This window comes from Drosophila navojoa, chromosome X (assembly GCF_054131105.1).
Source record: "Drosophila navojoa isolate 15081-1374.11 chromosome X, UAZ_NAV_1.0, whole genome shotgun sequence".
Classification (NCBI taxonomy): Eukaryota; Metazoa; Arthropoda; class Insecta; order Diptera; family Drosophilidae; genus Drosophila; species Drosophila navojoa.
The window spans coordinates 20521763-20542947 of NC_142895.1; the positions used below are offsets into that span (position 1 = coordinate 20521763).

The 21185-nt window shown below is 39.9% G+C and overlaps 2 protein-coding genes across 18 annotated transcripts; one reads left to right on the top strand and one right to left on the bottom strand.

The window, feature by feature from the left end:
• The first annotated feature begins 548 nt into the window (after positions 1-548).
• rdgB (retinal degeneration B) lies at positions 549-18540 on the top strand. Of its 16 annotated transcripts, XM_089263030.1 has the most exons (15): positions 568-680; positions 863-879; positions 990-1167; positions 6854-7221; positions 7972-8116; positions 8505-8696; positions 8781-9191; positions 9258-9580; positions 10192-10230; positions 10354-10429; positions 10495-11709; positions 11810-11950; positions 12017-12984; positions 13076-13248; positions 13849-14485. In XM_089263030.1, the coding sequence occupies exons 4-15, from the start codon at positions 7144-7146 to the stop codon at positions 13964-13966; spliced, it is 3879 nt and encodes a 1292-aa protein (XP_089119156.1). In that variant the 5' UTR covers positions 568-680; positions 863-879; positions 990-1167; positions 6854-7143; the 3' UTR covers positions 13967-14485. The 16 variants fall into 16 exon arrangements, 13 of the variants coding, with proteins under 13 accessions (XP_089119158.1, XP_089119154.1, XP_089119155.1 ...); XR_016197251.1 differs by lacking the exons at positions 990-1167; positions 13849-14485 and adding exons at positions 14720-15903; positions 16521-18540 and having other exon boundaries at positions 558-879; XR_001925889.3 differs by lacking the exons at positions 990-1167; positions 13849-14485 and adding exons at positions 15272-15903; positions 16521-18540 and having other exon boundaries at positions 558-879.
• Positions 18541-18920: 380 nt separating this feature from the next.
• CtsB (Cathepsin B) lies at positions 18921-21010 on the bottom strand. 2 transcript variants are annotated; one of them, XR_016197255.1, is made up of 5 exons: positions 20609-21010; positions 20282-20542; positions 19884-20051; positions 19245-19820; positions 18921-19101 (listed from the first exon to the last, which is right to left on the bottom strand). XR_016197255.1 is itself a non-coding variant. In XM_018108801.3 (4 exons), the coding sequence occupies exons 1-4, from the start codon at positions 20735-20737 to the stop codon at positions 19347-19349; spliced, it is 1032 nt and encodes a 343-aa protein (XP_017964290.1). In that variant the 5' UTR covers positions 20738-21010; the 3' UTR covers positions 19183-19346. The 2 variants fall into 2 exon arrangements, 1 of the variants encoding a protein (XP_017964290.1); XM_018108801.3 differs by lacking the exon at positions 18921-19101 and having other exon boundaries at positions 19183-19820.
• Between the last annotated feature and the right edge of the window lie 175 nt (positions 21011-21185).

Consider the following 21185-nt stretch of genomic DNA (forward strand, 5'->3'; position numbering starts at 1 on the left):
ATGTTGATCAAGCCTGAAAGTAAGAGACTTGAACTGAGTGCGGACCTGACGCACACATTTTAAGTGCTGAAGAAGTCTGATCCCAATGTCTGTATGTATGTATGTACATACATAGGTATGTGTCGGCTATAATTCAAACACAAGTGAGAGCGTTTTGCTTACGTTCAGATGCTTTCTCGCACGTTTTTTGTTTTTTGATCAAATTTTTAGGGCGTTCTGCGAAACATTAGCCAGCATTCGTTATTATACAAAAATAAATAAATAATACAAAAATAATTGAATATATGTACATATGTATGTATAGTTATCAAATTTTTTGGACGTATGGAAAAATGGTTAAAATGAAACTTGATATTTTGAATTTTATACATTTCATTACCAAATCTACGAATGAATTATATTGCTAGCATTTAGCATTGTATGTATGTTGGTATACTTTCTGGAATACCCCATGCGTTCCTTTATTCTCTCACTCTCTCTTTCTCTCTCTCTTCTTTCTGTACATCAGCTTGTTGGCGCTTCTGCTGCTGCTGCTGCTTTCAGCTGGTTGTGTTTCGTTTTCGTTTTTAGTTCAAAAGCGAACGCGGACGTGAGTCGGTCGTCGCAGCCGTCGCTCGCAACGCCTACGCTTTCGTTCCCTGTGTGCGTTTTGTGATTGCAAAAAGCAGCAGCAGCAAGAGGCAAGAAAACTTAATAAAAACAAATTTTCTTCTCGCGTGTGTGGATTTTAGCTAAGCAGCGCGTTAAAAACAATTTTGTTGTAAAAAAGTTGTTGTCATATTCATTTCATTTTCCTGTTTTCTATTTATTTTGTTGATATCGATGGTATACATATACATATATTGTTTATAATCGCGCACAGCTGCTGGCAATATATATGTGAGTTCCCTAAATATGCATCAGTAGTATGTTTTTTGTTTTGTTTTTCCTGTGATGTGTGTTATTATTGTAAAATTGTTGCAATCAAATTAATGAAACACGCAAAACAGTAAGGATAACGGAAAAATGTGTGATGCAGTTTGCTGATGGGTGGGTGGTTGTTTGGCTGTGAGCACGTAAACGTAAATGCGTAAGCTCAGACCCTGGACTCGAGCTTTGCTCTCTCCAGCTCCCAAGGTTTCTATCTCAGCACCAACACCAACACCAACAACAACAAACTACTAAAAGGCATGCAACACCAGCACGCACACGCACACAAACTTGTGTCGCGCGTATATGTGTATGTATATGCAATACACGTGCGTACATATGCACTACACATGCGTATGTATGCGTGCGCGCGTACACGTACATGCATAACTACAGACATACATACATACATACAATGTATGTGTGTGATAAGAATTTTCAACTAGATTATGGCATTTAAATTTTCTGCTTTCGGCTTAGCTTTTCCAGTCCAATATGGTTTTCCACGGTTTTCCTTACGTGACTGGACGGCCTCACACATTTTCATGTGATTTGATTTAAGCTCCCAAAACGAGGCACAGCTAAAATTTAATGTTTTGCGGCTCCCAGTTGTATCATTGAAATGTTCTCTTGTGCTTGTGATTTTTTTCTTTTTTTTTTTTCGTCCGTTGTTGATAGTCATACTAGCTCACGGAACGAATAAAAGAGTATATTGGTGTATTCACTTAGCTGTCATTATTTATACAGCTATTACTGTATACAGCTTTCACGCTCCATTAAACAATGATTTAGCTCAATTAGAAAACTGTAATTTGGTAACAATAAAATAATTTGTCTGTTTTGCCACAACTGAGCAACTGTTTTGCAGCAAATTGCGCCTGACTAAAGCGTTCTTTACTTGTTTTTGTTTTTGTCTTGTTGTGGTTGGCTGTTTTGAGCCTAGGGCTAAATTATGTATATTGAGTGCGTACGTTTGGACCATCACCATGGTTGCTGTTGTTGGTCGCTTCTGCTGCTGCTTCTGTTGTTGGTATATTTATAAATTATTAATAAACATAAAGCGCGCCACAGGTGTGCACAGAGAGCGAGCGCTCGACCTCTGCGAGTAACACTCGTATACGTAATTGTATTTGCGTGCCTTTGCCTCCTCTATCTTTTATTAGTGACTGTGCGCCTCTGAGCACGTGTGTATGAATGTATGTGTGTGTGTGTAGAGTGTCAAAGCTTGTCCAGTTTCTGTTTGTTTTCGTTGCTGCTGCATGCGCCGTTAACCTTTGTATTTTGCATTGCCTTTACCACCACCGTCGTTATGGCTATGCTTGTGTGTGTGTGTTTATGTGTGCAAATTCCGCTTCGCTCTTGCACATACGCACACTTATGCAAGGAGTGCGAAGTGCAATAGCGAAGAGCACAGCTAATGATCACCCATACATACATATAAGACAACTCTCTTCTGCTGTTCCTTCGTCATCCTCGTTCTTGACAGTGAGCTGACCGTCTCTCTCTGTCACACACACTCTCATTCATTATTTTACTTCCGGGCCTTTCATATTCAATTATTTCTGCCTGAATAGTCGGCATAGCGGCAACTCGGCGCTTACCGTTTGCGCTTTTTGGGGCTTTCTTCATTTCTGTTGTTGTTATGTATTTTTTACATTTGCCTGCGTCCAATTACTGTGGCAATTTATTCATCAAGCAGCAAAGCGTGCAAACAATAACATAATAAGGCATTAAAAACGGGGCTCAGCATCAAGTTTGTAATTTTTTGCGCTTTTACCACTTCTGCTTTTCCATTCAGTCCTGTGACTGTGTGTGTGTGTGCGTGTGCGTGTGTGTGTAAGCGCACTACGTGCATTTTCATATTGTTGTTTGTTTCGCTTCACCGTTGCCATGCAAACTTTGTTGCTGTCACACACCTTATAATATTTGCAGTTTTATTTGCTGCTGTTGCTGTTTTCGCTGTTACTGCTGCTGCCTCCCAAATTTCCTGCTGCGAACTCTTCCAACCCGCTTGACACACACTTGATCGTCATAAAACAAACTGTAGAATGACAGACAGGCTATAAACACGACCCGTTCTCATGTTACGTGCAAAGTGCACAGATTTATACACGGCAAAAATAACTAGTATATGAATATGTAGGTATGCCTATTAGGTCCGTCCGTCCGTCCGTTTGTCTGCCTGTCTGTCTATCTGTGCACATATTTGTTTACCCAATTTTGTTATTCTTCTTTATAACGGGGCATAAGCAGACAAACATCTGTTCTGATATCTGCTAAGATAATTCGGCGAATTTTTGATTTCTCTCGCTTTATAGCACGATAATAAGATTTCTTATCGCCCATGTATATCAATTATACTATACAAATCGTCTATGGCTATGAAAGATTTATTCACTCTTATTGAAGGGCAATTTAGCAAACAAAATGAAAAGCTATGCCTATGCTTAATGTAATGGAAACCCTTTTCATACAGCATACTTGCTCGCATTTTTACATTTTAATATTACTTTTATAACAGAGGTTTTAGAGTTTATTGTGCAAATGAAACTCACTAATTAAATATTGACATTCAGTTAAAAGACATTACTTAAAACATTCTTAGCTGAGATATTGTATCTAACTTAGATTACATATCAGTTTAAGGACTAGAAAGAACTTACATTAAGTTCTCATTCATGTTCGATTCAAATGAATCTTGAGATCTATTACGAAATGCCCTGTATGTATATACATATTTTATATGAATGTGTGTATGTATATATAGCTTCTGTGTATCTATTTTCCTCCCTAATGCCTTTCACCATTCCAACGCTGTCGCTTTCGTTGTCCCTCATAATTATTGATTACTGCTTTTGTGCCTCCTTTCAGTGAGCACACGTCCAACACATGATGTTTGCAACGGGGGCGGGCTTCGGCGTAGGCGTGGGCATGATGGACAGTTATATTATGTGGGTGCTCGAAAGCCAGTGGTAAAGGGAAATGCAAAGCAAGGCAACATTGTCAATCATGAAATGTCCATTAATTAAGTTCCAATTGGCAGAGACAGCCGTAAAGTGGCCAGCAGGCAAGGCCAAGTCCATTAGGTGACTAGGCCTGAATACCGATACGTTCATATGCGATACACTTGCAAAACTCTATATTCATTTTAAATGCTGAGTAAATCACAATGTCAATAATAACACAATGCAGTTAAAACCTTACGCCTTGAGAATAACATAATCCAGTTATTCAAGCATTACACAATACCATTCCGCTATGTTCAGATCAGTTTGGAAAGATTGAACTTGAGGATGCTCTGAAAGAGCACAGAATCGTTTGTATATTTATTATAGAATGCGAAAAGTATCAATTGAAACTATATAATCGATTAATTTATCGGGCTCTGCTTGATAAATACCTCTGGAATTGTTTGCTCATTCTATTAATAATAAAACAAAATAAAATTTATGCAAATTTCTGATTATTTAATCCGAGCTCAACATGTCGAAAACCCTGGGAAATTTATAGTCTCACTCTGTCGACTGAAATGAAATATGTTAAGATGGGTTTATTCGAATTTCGGATTAATTTATTGAATTTAACATGTCAATAACCCTTGAAAATATATGTACTCTGATTCTATTAATTGAAATGATATAAGAACCAATATAATGGATTTATGCGAATTTCTGTTCTTTAATCGGGCTCAGCATGTAAAAAAAAAGTGAAAATTTAGGCTCTAACTCTATCGATTCAAATGATATAAGAAAATTCGAATATAAATATCAGATGGGTTTATTTAAATTTTAGATGACTTCAGTGATAACAGCATATAAAAACTCCTTGGAAATATATGATTTGATTCTATCAATTAAAATGATATAAAAGAATTGAGGTGTAAAGAGCTTTCTAAATACAACTACAATCTGAATTTCCAGTTGAAAGTCCATCCAATATTTTCATTTCAAGTGCAAAAATTATCAGGCATAAAACAATGATGCGATAATGAGTGTATTACAACTTTCTATATGTACGCTCACAGAGGAGCTGTGGAGCTGTGAAAAGGTGGGACCCATGAGCACGTCCCCAAAGCGAACGGTTTCATATTACATTCACATACACGATGCCACGCCTCAGACTCTTGGTAGTTATATGTAGCTCAGCTAGTTCATGGAGCTAAAACATGCATATAGTGACTAGATATGTGTATAATCTAAAAATAGATCGTCTATCGTTAATCTCTTGGTACTTCGTAATCTTTATAGAGCCGTCAATGGGAATTGCTCTAGACTTTACCTCGTACTTGCTATTGACAAATGAGTCAAGTGCAACCTTTGCTTAGACATTGACCGAAAAATGGAATATAATAAAAAGCGACAAATGTGTATTAGGGCTACGACCTTACGGTATCAAAGGTTAAGTTCACTTTAACCGCTTCCAGTTTGCAGTCTTGCAACACTTATTTCGCTAATACATATTTCAGGTATTTCAATTGTCTAGACCGTAAGCCATCCCATAAATCGCAATCGTTGTTTACAGTTTTATCTTTATTGCCCCGCACTCGGCGGAACCATTTAATGCATAGCTAAGCATTTGGCTCAAATTGTGAATTATCACGGCGATCAGCATGTTATGATGTCGTACTCGTCAGCGGATCGATTACCGTATTCAAACAAAGCGTAACATATGTGCAACAAGTGGCTTTGATGTGGATCAGTCATGGCAATAACTGTAACAGCTACTGCATATGGGTAAAAACACAAAACATATGGTAGATGGAATCAATTAGTCAGAAAGAGACTCATTCAATGCCTGTCTGTGTGTACATCGATAAGTTATCGATAACTTGTGAGCATCGAAATGACTTGAGCATGCTGATTGCGGCCCTTGGGAATATGGGCCATTATGCATATAGGGTATCTGCTAATCGGCCACTCCCCATTTTCGAGTACTCTTACTGGCTTTCTTTGTTTATCGAGTAGGTCAAGCGGTGACAGCCACAACCACGGGCAGGTGGCGGGGGCGTGGGAGGGGCTAGGGGAGCTTACGGGGTTCGGTTCTCGGTTCTCTTTGTTTTTGTACTGTTGTCGGTAGTCAACAATAAATCCAATTAGCAAAGCGGTTCAAGGTAACAGAAAAAAAAAAAACGAAATACAAAAATTATGCACGATAAACCAAATTCACTTCAAGTGACGCTCTTGCTATACCCTGTATGGAAATTATATATTTTCAAGCCAATGGGTATAATGAGCAGAGAAGTTGTTTGTAAATATTACAGGAATATAATTTATAGACGAATTAAATAATAAAGAAAAATATTTAAAATTAAAAAGAATGAAAAATAACTTTGCATATCTTAAGTCAAGTAATCTATACCCTGTAGATTAATCAAATGTTCAAGCAATTAGTTATAATGAAGTGAAATGGAATTGATAACTAATTAATGTAGAAGTCGTTTATGGATTTGAAAAATTTATCAAATTTACATTTATAATTAGAGCAAAAACAATAAATAAAATACAAATATGTAGAACTTGCCAAGCCCGAGATTTATTTGCATTCAATACAATTCGTACAGCATATCTACAAGTCGAGCAATTTTCACGCATTTTCTTTTGGCTTTCCATGATGCACTGTGAGGTGACCTTTTCATAGATTTTCAATTCCCATTTTCATTGCGCTTCGTTAGCTCTGATAGACAGCGCAAAGTGTTCCGTCTGACAGCCGGAGATGGTCCGAGTGCTCTGACATTTTGCTTGCTCTCCTTGGACGACGCGTCGGCCGGTGGTACATTAGGGCGAAATGAATGGCAATTTGCATTTTAGAGCGCACATATTGCTGCACATCACACGGAAGCCATAGCAATTAGCTAAGGCAATGGCCACAATGCCTCGCAGCCCACTCCCTCCCCCCTCCCCCACCCCTAGGCCAAAATTGTAATCCAACCTTGCCACATTTTCAGGTCATAGACGCCAGCAACGCCTCAGCCATGCGCAGCACAAACACCACTGGCAACAACAATAGCCAACATAATAATAATACAAACATCAGCAACAACAACAACAACAACAGCAACAGCGACCGATGATTGCCTGAAGCGAACAGAAATCCATCAGAGAGCGACAGAAGAAAGCCTGCTTAGGCGAGAGAAGCTCAGAAGATTTGAAACCCGCCGTAATACACCAAAGACGCTGACCAAAAAGAATAAAAATAAATAAATAAATAAAAAAATAAATAATATAAGCTGCAGACATGTTGATCAAAGAGTACCGTATACCACTGCCCCTCACCGTCGAGGAGTACCGGATCGCCCAGCTGTATATGATAGCGGTAAGTTGATAGAGCTTAACCCTATCTATAGACGGCATTATGCAGTTTGATGATTTGATCTATCCTAGATGCGGAAGAGAATATAATATAATTATTGATAATTTTTGACCAATATAATTTTATTGATATTAACACTAATCATCTATATAAGTATTAGTATTATTATTATAAATATTTATTCATATATTTGTATTGTTATTATTAGTATTATTATTATATATATTTATTTATATATTTGTATTGTTATTATTATAGGTGTATACATATATTTGTATTATTATTGTTAGTATTAGCTGTACTATGATATTTATTCATATTTGGGAATTTATATTATTGTATATATATTAGTAATGTTATTGTATATATATTATTATTAGTATTAGCATAGCTAATACATTGATCCATTATAATTAATCCATTATCCATTATAATTAATATCATTATATATAATATATATTCCATGTATTAGTGATATTATTATAGGTATATATTTAGCATTATAATCTCGTATCAAAATTTATATTATTGTCTTAATTTTAGCATTCGAATTATTATTAGATGTATTAGTTATTATTTTGTATTAGTATTAGTATAAATACTACAAATAGAATTAGCATTAGCATTCCATAATGCTAGAAGTATAATTAGTACCTTCAAACAGTATTACAGTGCTTAGTATTTACATCTATCAGTATAAGATTTTAGCATTTTGTGTTGACAATATTAATTTCCTAAATTTTCATCTTACAGAAAAAGAGCCGAGAGGAAAGCCATGGCGAAGGCAGCGGAGTTGAAATCATTATCAATGAGCCCTACAAAGATGGACCCGGCGGCAATGGGCAGTACACGAAAAAGATCTATCACGTGGGCAGTCACCTGCCGGGCTGGATAAAAAGTAAGTGGATTTAGAGAGAGAGAGAGAGAGAGAGAGAGAGAGTTCCTGAAGTGAACGAGTAAATAGAGATAATATATATATATTTGAGGGTATAGCGATTACATAGATTAAAAATATAACATAGATTAAAAATATAAAATATAACATATATTCTATAATATATATACATAGAAGCACGTGCTCTCTTATGTCTCAGGAACTATTAGAGCTTGAAATGTAGATAATCGATAGTCGATAATCGATACACCTTATTGATTTGCAAGTTACCCCTTAGACTACGTCTAATTTTAACTGTTTACTATTTGAAAATTCAAGACATATATTATAGAAATAAAGTAGTTTTCATATAGAACCAGTCTTGGAATAATATTTCCTCTTATCTCCCTAGGCCTATTACCAAAGAGCGCACTGACCGTTGAGGAGGAGGCATGGAATGCCTATCCATATACGCGCACACGCTACACCTGTCCCTTTGTGGAGAAATTCTCATTGGATATCGAGACCTATTACCATCCGGACAATGGGTACCAGGACAATGTGTTCCAGCTATCGGGCAGCGATCTGCGCAATCGCGTCGTGGGTGAGTCTCTCAAATCGAATTGTGCACGGAGAAACGTTTATTAACTGACATTACTGCTTCTTCTTCCTCTTTTATTCCGGAAAGATGTGATTGATATTGTGAAGGATCAGCTGTGGGGCGGCGATTATGTGAAGGAGGAGGATCCCAAGCATTTTGTATCAGAGAAGACGGGCCGTGGCCCGCTGGGCGACGATTGGCTAGAGGAGTACTGGCGCGAGGTGAAGGGCAAGAAGCAGCCGACGTCCCGCAACATGGCCCTGATGACGGCCTATAAGATTTGTCGCGTCGAATTCCGCTATTGGGGCATGCAGACCAAGCTGGAGAAGTTCATACACGACGTGGCGCTGCGGAAGACAATGCTGCGGGCCCATCGCCAGGCCTGGGCGTGGCAAGACGAGTGGCACGGCCTCACCATTGAGGACATACGCGAGCTGGAGCGTCAGACGCAGCTGGCTCTAGCCAAGAAAATGGGCGGCGGCGAGGAGTGCAGCGATGGTAAGCAGAGGCCTTTTGAGAACATTGTGGAGCAGTCGTGTTAATCCCTCGATGTTAATCCCACAGACAGCACCTCGGAGCCATATGTGAGCAGCGCCACCGCGGCACCCGCATCGGGCACGAGTGAGCGCAAGAAATCAGCGCCGGCTGTGCCGCCCATTGTTACCCAGCAGCCGCCGAGCGCCGAGGCCAGTTCGGATGAGGACGATGAGGACGACGATGACGAGGATGAGAACGATGCCGTCGGCAGCCATGTGGAGCTGGGTGCCCAGACCAGTGCCAATCAACGTTCCCGCTCCCAAAGCATTCAATTGGCCAACAAGGCCAAGTTCGGCTCGAAGGGCGCCCTCCATTCGCCCGTGGGATCCGCGCACAGCTTTGACCTGCAGGTGAGCAAGGCGCCCCAGCAGCTGTCCACAACCATCCAATTGCTGCTGCACTCGTAGCACAGTAGCTCTGCTCTCTGTTCGTTGTCTCATCCTCAGTGTATCGACTCCATTGTCTTCTCACATTTGTTTTATTGGGATCCATGTCTTATGACCATCCTCGAACATCTCATTTGTCTATAAGCATCGCCAAGTCTGCAGTTGAAATGCTCCTTATACATTTTCATAATGAAGCACAATTATCTATCAATCTATCAATTATTTCATCATCCGTTTCGTAGCTTTATTGAACTGATGAACCAATCGAATGGAATTTGCATTGCATTCAAATTTTGATTATTTTATTGGCTTTATGATTAGTGCAAATTTTGAAATGCAAATTCGATCCACATATGTATGTATATGTGTGTATCTGTTTTTTGTTTCCTCTATCGCTCTGTGTGTGCGTGTATGTGTGTGTGTGTGTGTGTGATTTACCATATAAATAATCTTTGATTTGCTCTTGTCATACAAAATCAAATCCAATCAACAATCAACCACAAAACACTCAACACCGAATACCGAATACCGATTAAATGATATGAAACGTAACCGACCCGATCGATATTGAGCAGTCGAAAAAGGCGCATGGCAAGCCAGCAGTACGCCGTCATGTAAGTTGCGATCCAGCTGCAGCATTTAGGACCCTAGTTGACCATAAATACCGTATGAGAGCAGCTCAACTCCAGAATCTCCAGTTGGGCAATTGCTAATGATTCTCGTTTGTGGTTTCCCAGGTGGCCAACTGGCGCATGGAACGTCTGGAAGTGGACTCCAAATCGAACTCGGATGAAGAGTTCTTCGATTGCTTGGGTGAGTCACACGATCTCGATCCTCCGGCTCTTTATGCAGCTTCGATTAATGCTCGCACTTTGCAGACACGAATGAGACCAACTCGCTGGCCAAGTGGAGTTCACTGGAGCTGTTGGGCGAGGGCGATGACAGTCCGCCTCCGCATGGCGGCAGCTCCAGTGGCAGCGGCGGTGCTGGCAGCGTGGCCGGACGCCACAAGCAGGAGGACAGCATTTTCAATCAGGACTTTCTGATGCGCGTCGCATCGGAGCGCGGCAATAAGCGTCAGCTACGCTCCTCGGCCAGCATCGATCGCAGTCACGACTCATCGCCGCCGGGCTCGCCGAGCACGCCCTCTTGCCCCACAACCATACTGATGCTGGTGGTGCACGCCGGCAGCGTTCTGGATGCGGCCAGTGAGCTGACCGCCAAGAAGTCGGATGTGACCACCTTCAAGGGCTCCTTTGAGGCCGTCATGCGCCAGCATTATCCCAGCCTCTTGACGCACCTGACCATTAAGATGGTGCCATGCCCATCGATTTGCACGGATGCCCTGGGCATACTCTCGAGCCTCAGTCCGTATTCGTTTGACGCGTCGCCCTCGGCCGCGGACATACCCAACATAGCGGATGTGCCGATCGGAGCCATACCGCTGCTGGCCGTGGCCTCGCCCGAGTTCCAGGAGACGGTGAACAAGACGGTGGCCGCTGCCAATATTGTCTATCATGAGTTCCTTAAGTCGGAGGAGGGCCACGGCTTCTCGGGCCAAGTGGTCATGCTGGGCGACTCCATGGGCTCACTGCTGGCCTATGAGGCCCTCTGTCGCTCCAACGGCAGCCAGCCGAATGCCGGCAATTCGTCGCAGGCCGCCGGCCACAGCCAAGCCGGCGGCGCTGGCTCTGGCGCTGGCGACTGTAGTCGCATGTCGCGCATGGATGACGATGAGCGTTTCATTGACTCCGACCTGGATGCGAAGCGTTTGCTGGTGGCACCATCGCCGCGACGGCGTCGCTCCAGTTCCTCCAGCGATTCGCGTGCCACCAAGCTGGACTTTGAGGTCAGCGACTTTTTCATGTTCGGCTCGCCGCTGTCGGTGGTCCTGGCCGCACGGAAGCTGCACGACTCAAAGACGGCTTTGGCCCGCCCCAATTGCCATCAGGTGTACAATCTGTTCCATCCAACGGACCCGATTGCCTCCCGCCTGGAGCCCCTGCTGAGTGCACGCTTCTCCATATTGTCGCCGGTGAATGTGCCGCGCTATGCCAAGTATCCGCTGGGCAATGGACAGCCGCTGCATTTATGTGAGTAGACTCTCTCCCTCTCCCTCTCTCTCTCTCGTTGTCACATGAATTACAGTAACACATGCATATATCTGTCTCTCTCTCCTTCCTTCCAATGCAGTGGAAGTAATACAATCGCATCCGCAGCACTTTAACGACGGCAATAATTTGCTCTCTGCGGGCCGACGACTCTCGGATGCATCCATGCAGAGCACCATCTCGGGCCTCATTGAGAATGTCTCGCTCAGCACCATACACTCGCGTAAGTCCGAGCTCTTTAAAGATCCGCAAATCCCTTCGACTGACTTCAAACACTTTCGCATTGCAGTTCAGAACAAATGGTGGGGCACAAAGCGTTTGGATTATGCTCTTTATTGTCCCGAGGGGCTGAGCAATTTCCCGGCACATGCTCTGCCGCATCTATTCCATGCCAGCTACTGGGAGAGTCCCGATGTGATTGCGTTCATATTGCGGCAAATCGGCAAATTCGAGGGCATACCGTTTGTGGGCTCCCACGATGACAAGGACAACGCTTCGTTCCATCCGGGTCAGCCGCGCGAGAAGTGGATCAAGAAGCGCACATCCGTCAAGCTCAAGAATGTGGCGGCCAATCATCGGGCCAACGATGTCATCGTGCAGGAGGGACGGGAGCAGCGATTGAATGCACGATTCATGTACGGGCCGCTGGACATGATCACGCTGCATGGGGAGAAGGTGGATGTGCACATTATGAAGGATCCGCCGGCGGGCGAATGGACATTCCTCAGCACCGAAATGACCGACAAAAATGGCCGCATCTCGTACACCATTCCCGACCATTTGTCTCTGGGCTATGGCATCTATCCGGTCAAGATGGTGGTGCGCGGCGATCACACATCTGTGGACTGCTATATGGCTGTGGTGCCGCCGTTGACCGAGTGTGTTGTGTTTAGCATTGACGGCTCCTTCACGGCATCCATGTCGGTGACTGGGCGTGATCCGAAGGTGCGCGCTGGCGCCGTCGATGTCTGCCGCCATTGGCAGGAGCTGGGCTATCTGCTAATCTACATTACCGGACGGCCGGACATGCAGCAGCAGCGTGTCGTCTCCTGGCTCAGCCAGCACAATTTTCCCCACGGTCTGATTTCGTTCGCCGATGGCCTATCCACCGATCCGTTGGGCCACAAGACCGCCTATCTCAATAATCTCGTGCAGAACCATGGAATCTCAATTACCGCCGCCTACGGCAGCAGCAAGGATATTAGCGTGTACACCAATGTGGGCATGCGGCCGGAGCAGATCTTTATTGTGGGCAAGGTATCCGAACTCCTACCTCCTATCGATCTCTTCCCTTCCTACCTTCCTACCCATATAGCAAGATACTAATAATATCCCATCTTCCCAAAAGGTGGGCAAGAAACTGCAATCGAATGCCACGGTGCTCAGCGAGGGCTATGCCGCCCACTTGGCTGGCCTGCAGGCCGTCGGTGGCTCCCGTCCGGCCAAGGGTAATGCGCGCATGGTCATTCCGCGCGGCTGCTTCAATCTGCCGGGACAGTCGGCCAATCCGCGACGCAGAAGGTAGGTGCTCCCTTCCTGTTGCTCCACGCTGCCGGCCCCCGATGGCGGGCGGGTGAGACGAGACTCCCTGCTGCACTGGCCGAGTCTTGTGTCATCTCTCAGTGTAAATTGTACATATGTATGTGTATGTGTATGTGTTAGTCCTAATCGGCGATAATTATTCTAGAGAATCTAATTGTATTCTAAGTATTTGGTGTTTAGTGCATCTTTTATTTTTATTTATTTTTTTATTATTGTTTTAAGTTGTTTGTTAACTACTTTGTTTGCTTACGCCTATGTTTGATTGATTACTTTAATTGTTGTCTTATGCTTGAGCCGCTGAGACGGCGCATGCTCAGCCCGTCATCTGTCCGGTGCTGATCTAACCGTATACATATATGTATGTAAGTCTGTGTCCCGTACAACAATAACGCATTCGTCCTGGCCATGTGAAAAGTCGTTTGTAACTCAGCTAACTACATTCGAGCCAAGCTCTATCTGTTTGTCTCTCTCTCTCTCTCTCTCTCTGTCACTCCGCGGAGTCACTTAATCATGCCTCATATCTCCTTCCAAATGCCTTCCATCACCCACCCAACATCCATCGATGATTTGAATGATCAGCAATGCGTTCGAGGTGCCGCAGCTGCCTGGCACGCCCATCAGCAACAGCCTTGGCCAGCTGAACGAGGGCAAAGAGTGGGACTGGAGTGACTCTGCGGCTATAACACCCGATACCTGATACCTGACACCGCCCCGCTGCCCCGCTGCCCCTGACCAATCGTCCTAGACACAAAACTTTGCCTAGTCGACCAAAAGAAAATGATCAAGTGAAAACTATATTTTATTTTATTATTAAGTTATTGATAGTTGAAATGCCGTATTATCTTATGCTAAGTTCTAGTATTATATTGTTCTTATTTTGATAAATGTGTATGAATATCTTTATATATATATATGTATATATATGTATTTATTAGTGCTTTTTTATATTATATTATTTGGATTGATATTATTGTTATTGTAATTAATGCGAACAAAACTGAAAAAAGAAACCAGGGACAAAATCTAGCCAAAAGCAACAAGCACACATACATACGTATACGTGTATTTAGACACAAATTATATATATCACAAATATATAAAAATATATATATATATGTACAATAAAAATGCTTAACTACCCATTTAGTATTTGTATAAATACATACATACATATGTATATTTCATAGAATATAATTTCAAATTGTATCTTTTCTTTGATTGTTTCTTGATTTGTAATAAACAACGCTTAAACCGCTTACCGTCACACGTCACGCCCACCCCCTCGCCGTTGATGCGATCTGCACACACACAAACTCACACACACACACAACACACACGTATACCAATCCACACATACTATTCACTCGCTGTCTCGCACACATTCACCCACATATCCAATCCGATTATATATGTATGTATATATATTGTGAATGTGTGTGTATCAATACAGGCTGCATGAACAAGCTACCAATGAAGTTTAAAAACGTTTACCAACACTGTAGATATGCAACACCGTGATGCATTAGATAAACCGTTAAAAAACCAAACACAAACAATTAAACAGAGACAAGAAGGAAGACAAAAAAAAAAAGCAAAAGAAAATATTAAATGCAAATTTGGTGTATAGCGTTCGTTCATAACTTAATATTTTTAGTTGAGTTGATTTGATTGATATGCTTTAAATGCATTTTAGAGGAGCATTGTGTTGTTCTGTGCTCTGGCTGCAAACAAAAATGAAAAGGAAATAAAAGAAAAAATATAGTACTTATGCCTCCAATTGGAAAAAATACGTCATCAACTGAAATCTTTCTCAACTTTTCCTCTGTCTCTTTTTTCACAAAAAAAAAAAAAAAAAAAAAAAAAACCCTCCAAATGCATATCCTTATGAAATTTTATTTTACAAACATTTTCGCATTGAATCTACACAAAACCTCAATACACACACACACACACACGCACATGCCACAAATGCATCATCAACTCGACCGATTCAAATGTGCAGCAATGAGACGGGCCTATCATCGCCGATACGCAGCGGCTATCTTAAACGCAAAACCTACCTGAGCCATCACTAGATCGATCCCAGCAGAGGAGCAACCTAACAGAGAGCGTCACAATAGATAACCGATAGAGAGAGATAGCGAGAGCGTGAGCTTAGAGAGAAATGTGTGCGTGATGAGTAATGCATTTTAGTTTATAGCATATCGATATGCAAATCTATCGATTAATCTAACGCAACCAGCAACTCCCACAAATACAAGCCATGCAACTAGCAATCAACTATATTTATAATAATAAATAAACCAGCATATATGTACCTATCAAGCAAAACGCTTCGTATATGTTTAGATGACATCTAAGCATACTATTGGATCAGCATTAGTTGCAGTTTAACAACAACAACAATAGCAACAACAACATCTCAGCATCGATTGCCACCATATGCAACATCTGTGTATATACATAAAGCCCGTTATATTATGCGCAATATATAGCCAACTACATATATGGTGTATATACAATATACAAGATACAAAAAAAAAAATATATATATATGAAAAATTCAAAAAATGATAAAAAAAAAAAAACTAAATCAATTGTACAACATATAACAAAAGTCAAATGTGTCACGCGGTAAGTAGATATCGATTGCAGCTAGCTGCAATTACCGTTATTCATAGTAAGAAATCAATCAAGGATAGTTAGAGTTATATATAAGTGCCGATATAGGAGAAAACTTTCTAGATTCTATATTCAAATGCGTTAAGAGATGAGATTAATTAAACATTAGAGATTAGTATAGTTGCCATAAAGTCTCTAAATCCTTTAGTTCAAGCTTTTTAGAAAATAAGAAAAATGATTAGTTAGCGCACGAATCGAATACTGGAGATCTAACTGGAGATACTTATTTTAATATCAATTTAGGGAGATACATATGCACAATAGTAGAATTAATAGTCGTAAATTAACTGATAAGGAAATTTCAAAAGAGATAGATGAATACGGATGATCAATTAGAGATTAGGACAGCTATTTTAGTTAAATAAATTAAATTTAAGGGAATTATATTTTGAAATGAAATGCACTTTGGACATTATATAAATACTAATACTAGTATGACAAAGATTTGGAGCTTTATATTAAAAATTTAGGTCAAATAGTTTTCTTTTACCTTTACCAGTAAATGTACTCTATTGCATATAATAGAAAATAATCAGTAATTGTTATTTCTTTTCATATCTATTTCCCAGGTACCTGGAAAGAAAGACTGTTTCCTCCTGTTGTTTGATGGTTTTTCAAACCACATAAAGAGTAAAAACAAAAACAAATCACACAAAATTAATGAAGCAAAAAAGAGAAGAAAATAAAAATTGATGAGCAGCTTATATATATATATATATATATATATATATAAATATGTATGTGTGGGCACCTATGTATATGTGTGTAGTATGTGAGCTTACATATATGCTATAATTGTATAACAAAAAACAAAGTCAACCCATAAATATATACATATATACATATGAAACCGATTAACATACATATGAAAAAATTAAAAAAGAAAATGAGAAGACAAAACAAAACCAAAACAAAGCGAACAAAGTTCAATAAATGTGGTATAAAAACAAGAATGTTGATAACAATTGAAGCTAAGTACAACTTGCAGTTGGTAATACAAAAAGATCTAGCTGAGAGAACGGCTCTATGTAGCTGGCAAAGGTAAAAAGCGTTGCAAAATCAAATAACAAATTCAATGCATTTCCGAAACCAAACAAAACCGTATAAAAATATATAAAATATATATTGAAATTGCTTCTGAAACAATTATTAATTACTCAGCAAAGATTCTATTTCTATAAATAATTATATATAAATATATAATATATATATATATATATTTATGTGTGTGTGTAAAGCTAAAGCTAAAAAGATGAAAAATATATTAAAATTGTTCCAAAATGCAAAGGAAAACAATCTGTTTCTAATTCGAGTCCTTGAGGAAACACATTAGAAATCTCTCTATAATTGTGATAGTTTTTCTCTACTGCAGATCCAACAAAAAGTTATTAAACAATGCAAAATTAAAAAAAAAAAAAATAAACAAGCATATTATATAAAAATAATATATATTTATAAAAAAAAATTAAAAATATAAAAAACTATTTGGGAATGCGAATTCGTTAAAAGTTCAGTAGCTGTTAGTGTTATCTCGTGAACCATATATGTATATGTATATACATATATACATAGTTGAGAGTAATGCATATATTTATGTGTATCCACCTTTTGGCCGGGTGCAACAAGAAACAGACAGACAAACAAACAAACAAACAACCGACGCTCATTTGTGATAAACAATAATTGAGTATATAGTATACGTTGATATTGATGACAGAATCTTCAAGTAATCCTACACTCAATGCTACCTGATGAAAAGCGAACCATATATATGTATAGAGACATATATGTATATATATACATATGTATATATTGTCCACACAAATGTAACTAAAATATAAAAACTATAAACATGTAAAACAACCGGAACACAATGGATCCAAATATAAATATATATGTGTATATATATAAATACATATATGCAACGTTACACCTATAGCTATTTAAAAAAAAAAAAACGGGATATTATTGAAAAGCCAGGTGTTTCAAAACATAAACATAAAAAAAAAAAGAAAAACAATTATATACGTTCCTCTAAAATCTAAAGAAAAGAAGATATATTTATACATATATCGACTAAGTTCATCCATATTGATATTATCTAGTAATAGAGACTCTCAGTTTACAAATGAACAACAACAACAAAATAAAGCAAAACAAAATATGATTTTTTGAGCAATCAAATTTTGCCAAGTTTCCTGACGAGTTTCCTTCCAAAGTTTCCCCGATTTTTTTTTTAAACTCTTTTATAGACTCTTATGCTTCAATTTCTATTCTAATTGTGCTTTATATAGCTTAAAACAATTCGAATTAAATGAATAATTTAATGACCCACCATTTAGCTGATAAGAACCCAGCTGACGTTAAAAAAAAGTAAAAATAAAAAAAACAGCAAAAAAAATATATATATACATATATATTGTGTATATATATGTTGTCCAAAAGTCCAATATGAATTATAAATGAATAATACAAAAAATGAGAGATAATCGAAATCTAAATACAAAAAGAAATTGGAGTAATTCCAGATGCAATATCTATTTACAAAAAAAAAAAAAAAAAAAAAACCCAAAAGTCAAATGAGAAAAAGTTAATCTGCATACAGAACGAGAAACATATACATACATATGTATGTGCGAAAAAAGAGACGTATATATATATGTATGTATCTATATATCTACACATTTTCCACAAAGTAAACTTTGTAGAGAGATAGGACGAGTTATTGTTGAACAACTGGACAAGCTGTTATCCAAAATTCGAATTCCACGAGGTTGCTTCAACTCCAAATTGCTGTCCAAATATTTTTCGATCTATGTTAGATGTTTGTTACACCAGAGCGAGATGGTAATATGCAGTTCAAGTAATGTGCAAAGAAAAAAATTATAAGAAAAACTAAAAAAAAAAAAAAATGTTCATAAAAAAAATGTTCTATTTGATGTTATGAAATGAGAAAAACCAATAAAAACTGATGTGAAAAAAGCAAACAATTGATTTTTTATGTACATATATACGTATATGCTACAAAGCGTGGAGGTTCTTGAACCGTAAAGCAAAACAGACAAGAGCTGGAAATAAGGGGCGTTCAGCGAAACGTATAATTGAGCTCGTCCCGTGGCTGACTAATTGAAAGCTGGCGTCGCTGAATTGCTGATAAATCCATATGGGCATACATTATGAGCACACAATTTGCATTAGTTCGACGACATCCCAGACGTGTACATAGATGTGTAAAATATGATAATAATTATTTATTCTCTAAAGTCGCAGCTAATTAATTGTGTTTTACATACAGTATAGTGGTATTTAAAACGTCAGTAATATCGTATCAACAATATTTGAATGCATTAATAAGCAATATTAAGCAGATAGTTGGGCGTATTGAGGAAGGCGGCTTACAGCTTGGGCAGGCCAGCAGAGATGGCGCTCTCGATGCCGCAATGATCCTCGCCACGCACAATGCGGAAGAATCCGTTGTCTCCCCAGTCGGTGTTCCATGAGTTGCCAATTAGCCAGTAGGGCACTTTGCTATCGCCCCAAACGCCCCAGCCGAGTATGCGTATGGCATGGCCGCCCAGTTCTTTGCCATGGACATGCTTGTAGACGCCCGACTTGTACAATATCAGATCCTCATAGACTGTGAATGCGCCCTCAACCGGTCCATTTGTCATGATTTCGCGTTGAATTTCACGCGGATTGCGCCTGATTGAGTAGGACTTGGAGCCAAAGTGTTTGTCTTTAGTATAATCAACGGAGTAGCTCGACTCGCATTGATGCTGGCAGCGAGGGGTTCTGCCTGTACTTTGGCAGGGTGCTCGTGTTCCATTCACATGATGCTCACAGGGCTCGATCTCATAGGGACGGCAACCCTGCAACAGGCCAAACGGCCATTGAATAACTAAGAACAACATTTCAGTATTGAATGGACTTACCTCATTAGAATTGTAGGAGCCACCGCTCACAATGCCTTTGTGGGTCCAGTAACTCCAGGCGGCGCCAGGGAATCCGCCATTGCAGCCAAAACCGCAAGTGTGGCAGCACGAGACCAAATCATCAGCCGAGAAATGGAAGTTTACAGTGCCATTGGAATGTATGCACACCTACAAATAAAACAAGTCAACAAATTGTTCAGCCTAAACAAAGAACTTGCACACACACACACGCATATACAGACACAAAGCTGTACACAAATAACACAGCAATTCAACGCAATTGTGTGAAATTGATAATCTAAACAGTGATAAGCACAAAGGCAGCTGCGTCATCTGCTTTGTACTTTGTCTGTGTGTGTGTTGTGCGAGGCATGGGTCAGTGGGGCATCGCAACTTACACGATCGGACATCGCCTCGACAGCACCAAATGCCCAACAGGAGCCGCATGAGCCCTGATCACGTATCTCCCCAATGGTGGGGCAGTTGGGCCAGGCAGTACGCGCATCAAACGATTCGGGCAGATCGTCATCGTCATCGCCCACCAGATTGCCGAGCACTTGGCTCTTTTCGGGCAGCGTAAACTTATGCGCATCGGGATGGACACCCATTAGGCCGCGTATATGCCCCTCTGATACAGATGCATCAAAGTTGCGACCAGGCTAATGGAAATAAACAATGGAAATGTCACGTCATCATCATATATAATATAATAATTTCTAACTTACCGTCCATGTCTTTGCTTTGCTGCGCACCAGCTCTATGAATTCATCGCTTAGCATATGGGGACCATCCTCTGTGGCAGCGATTACGGCCACCAGAGCCAGCAGCGCCAAAGTTGCTGCAAAATATTTCATTTTACAGCTGCGTATTCGTCAAAATGGCGTTGACAGCGCAATTGAAAAAAATTGTCAGAGCTCAGCTAATCGTGTATGTGTATATATAATAATTGATATATATGTGTACAATTTGTCAATATAGATAAAAGTGTAGGCTTTGCGAATTCGATTTAGTTGACTGGCAACTACCAGCTGCAATGGCAAACTGTTATAGAGTTTAGTTGCACTGAATTTATATGCGTTGTTTCTTGTCTTTTCAAAGTAGCTGATAAGCGGCCATTGCAGTGATGACAAAAATAACGTGATTCTCTTATCGATATTTATGAGCCCCGATATCTGCGCAGTGCTGGTCATATTGATATTTAACTATTGCAAGATTTTTGCCAAATTTAAAAATATTTGATTGCAAATTGCAACAATAAAATGTTATATTTTAATATTACTTGATTTTAAAATTGTACATAAT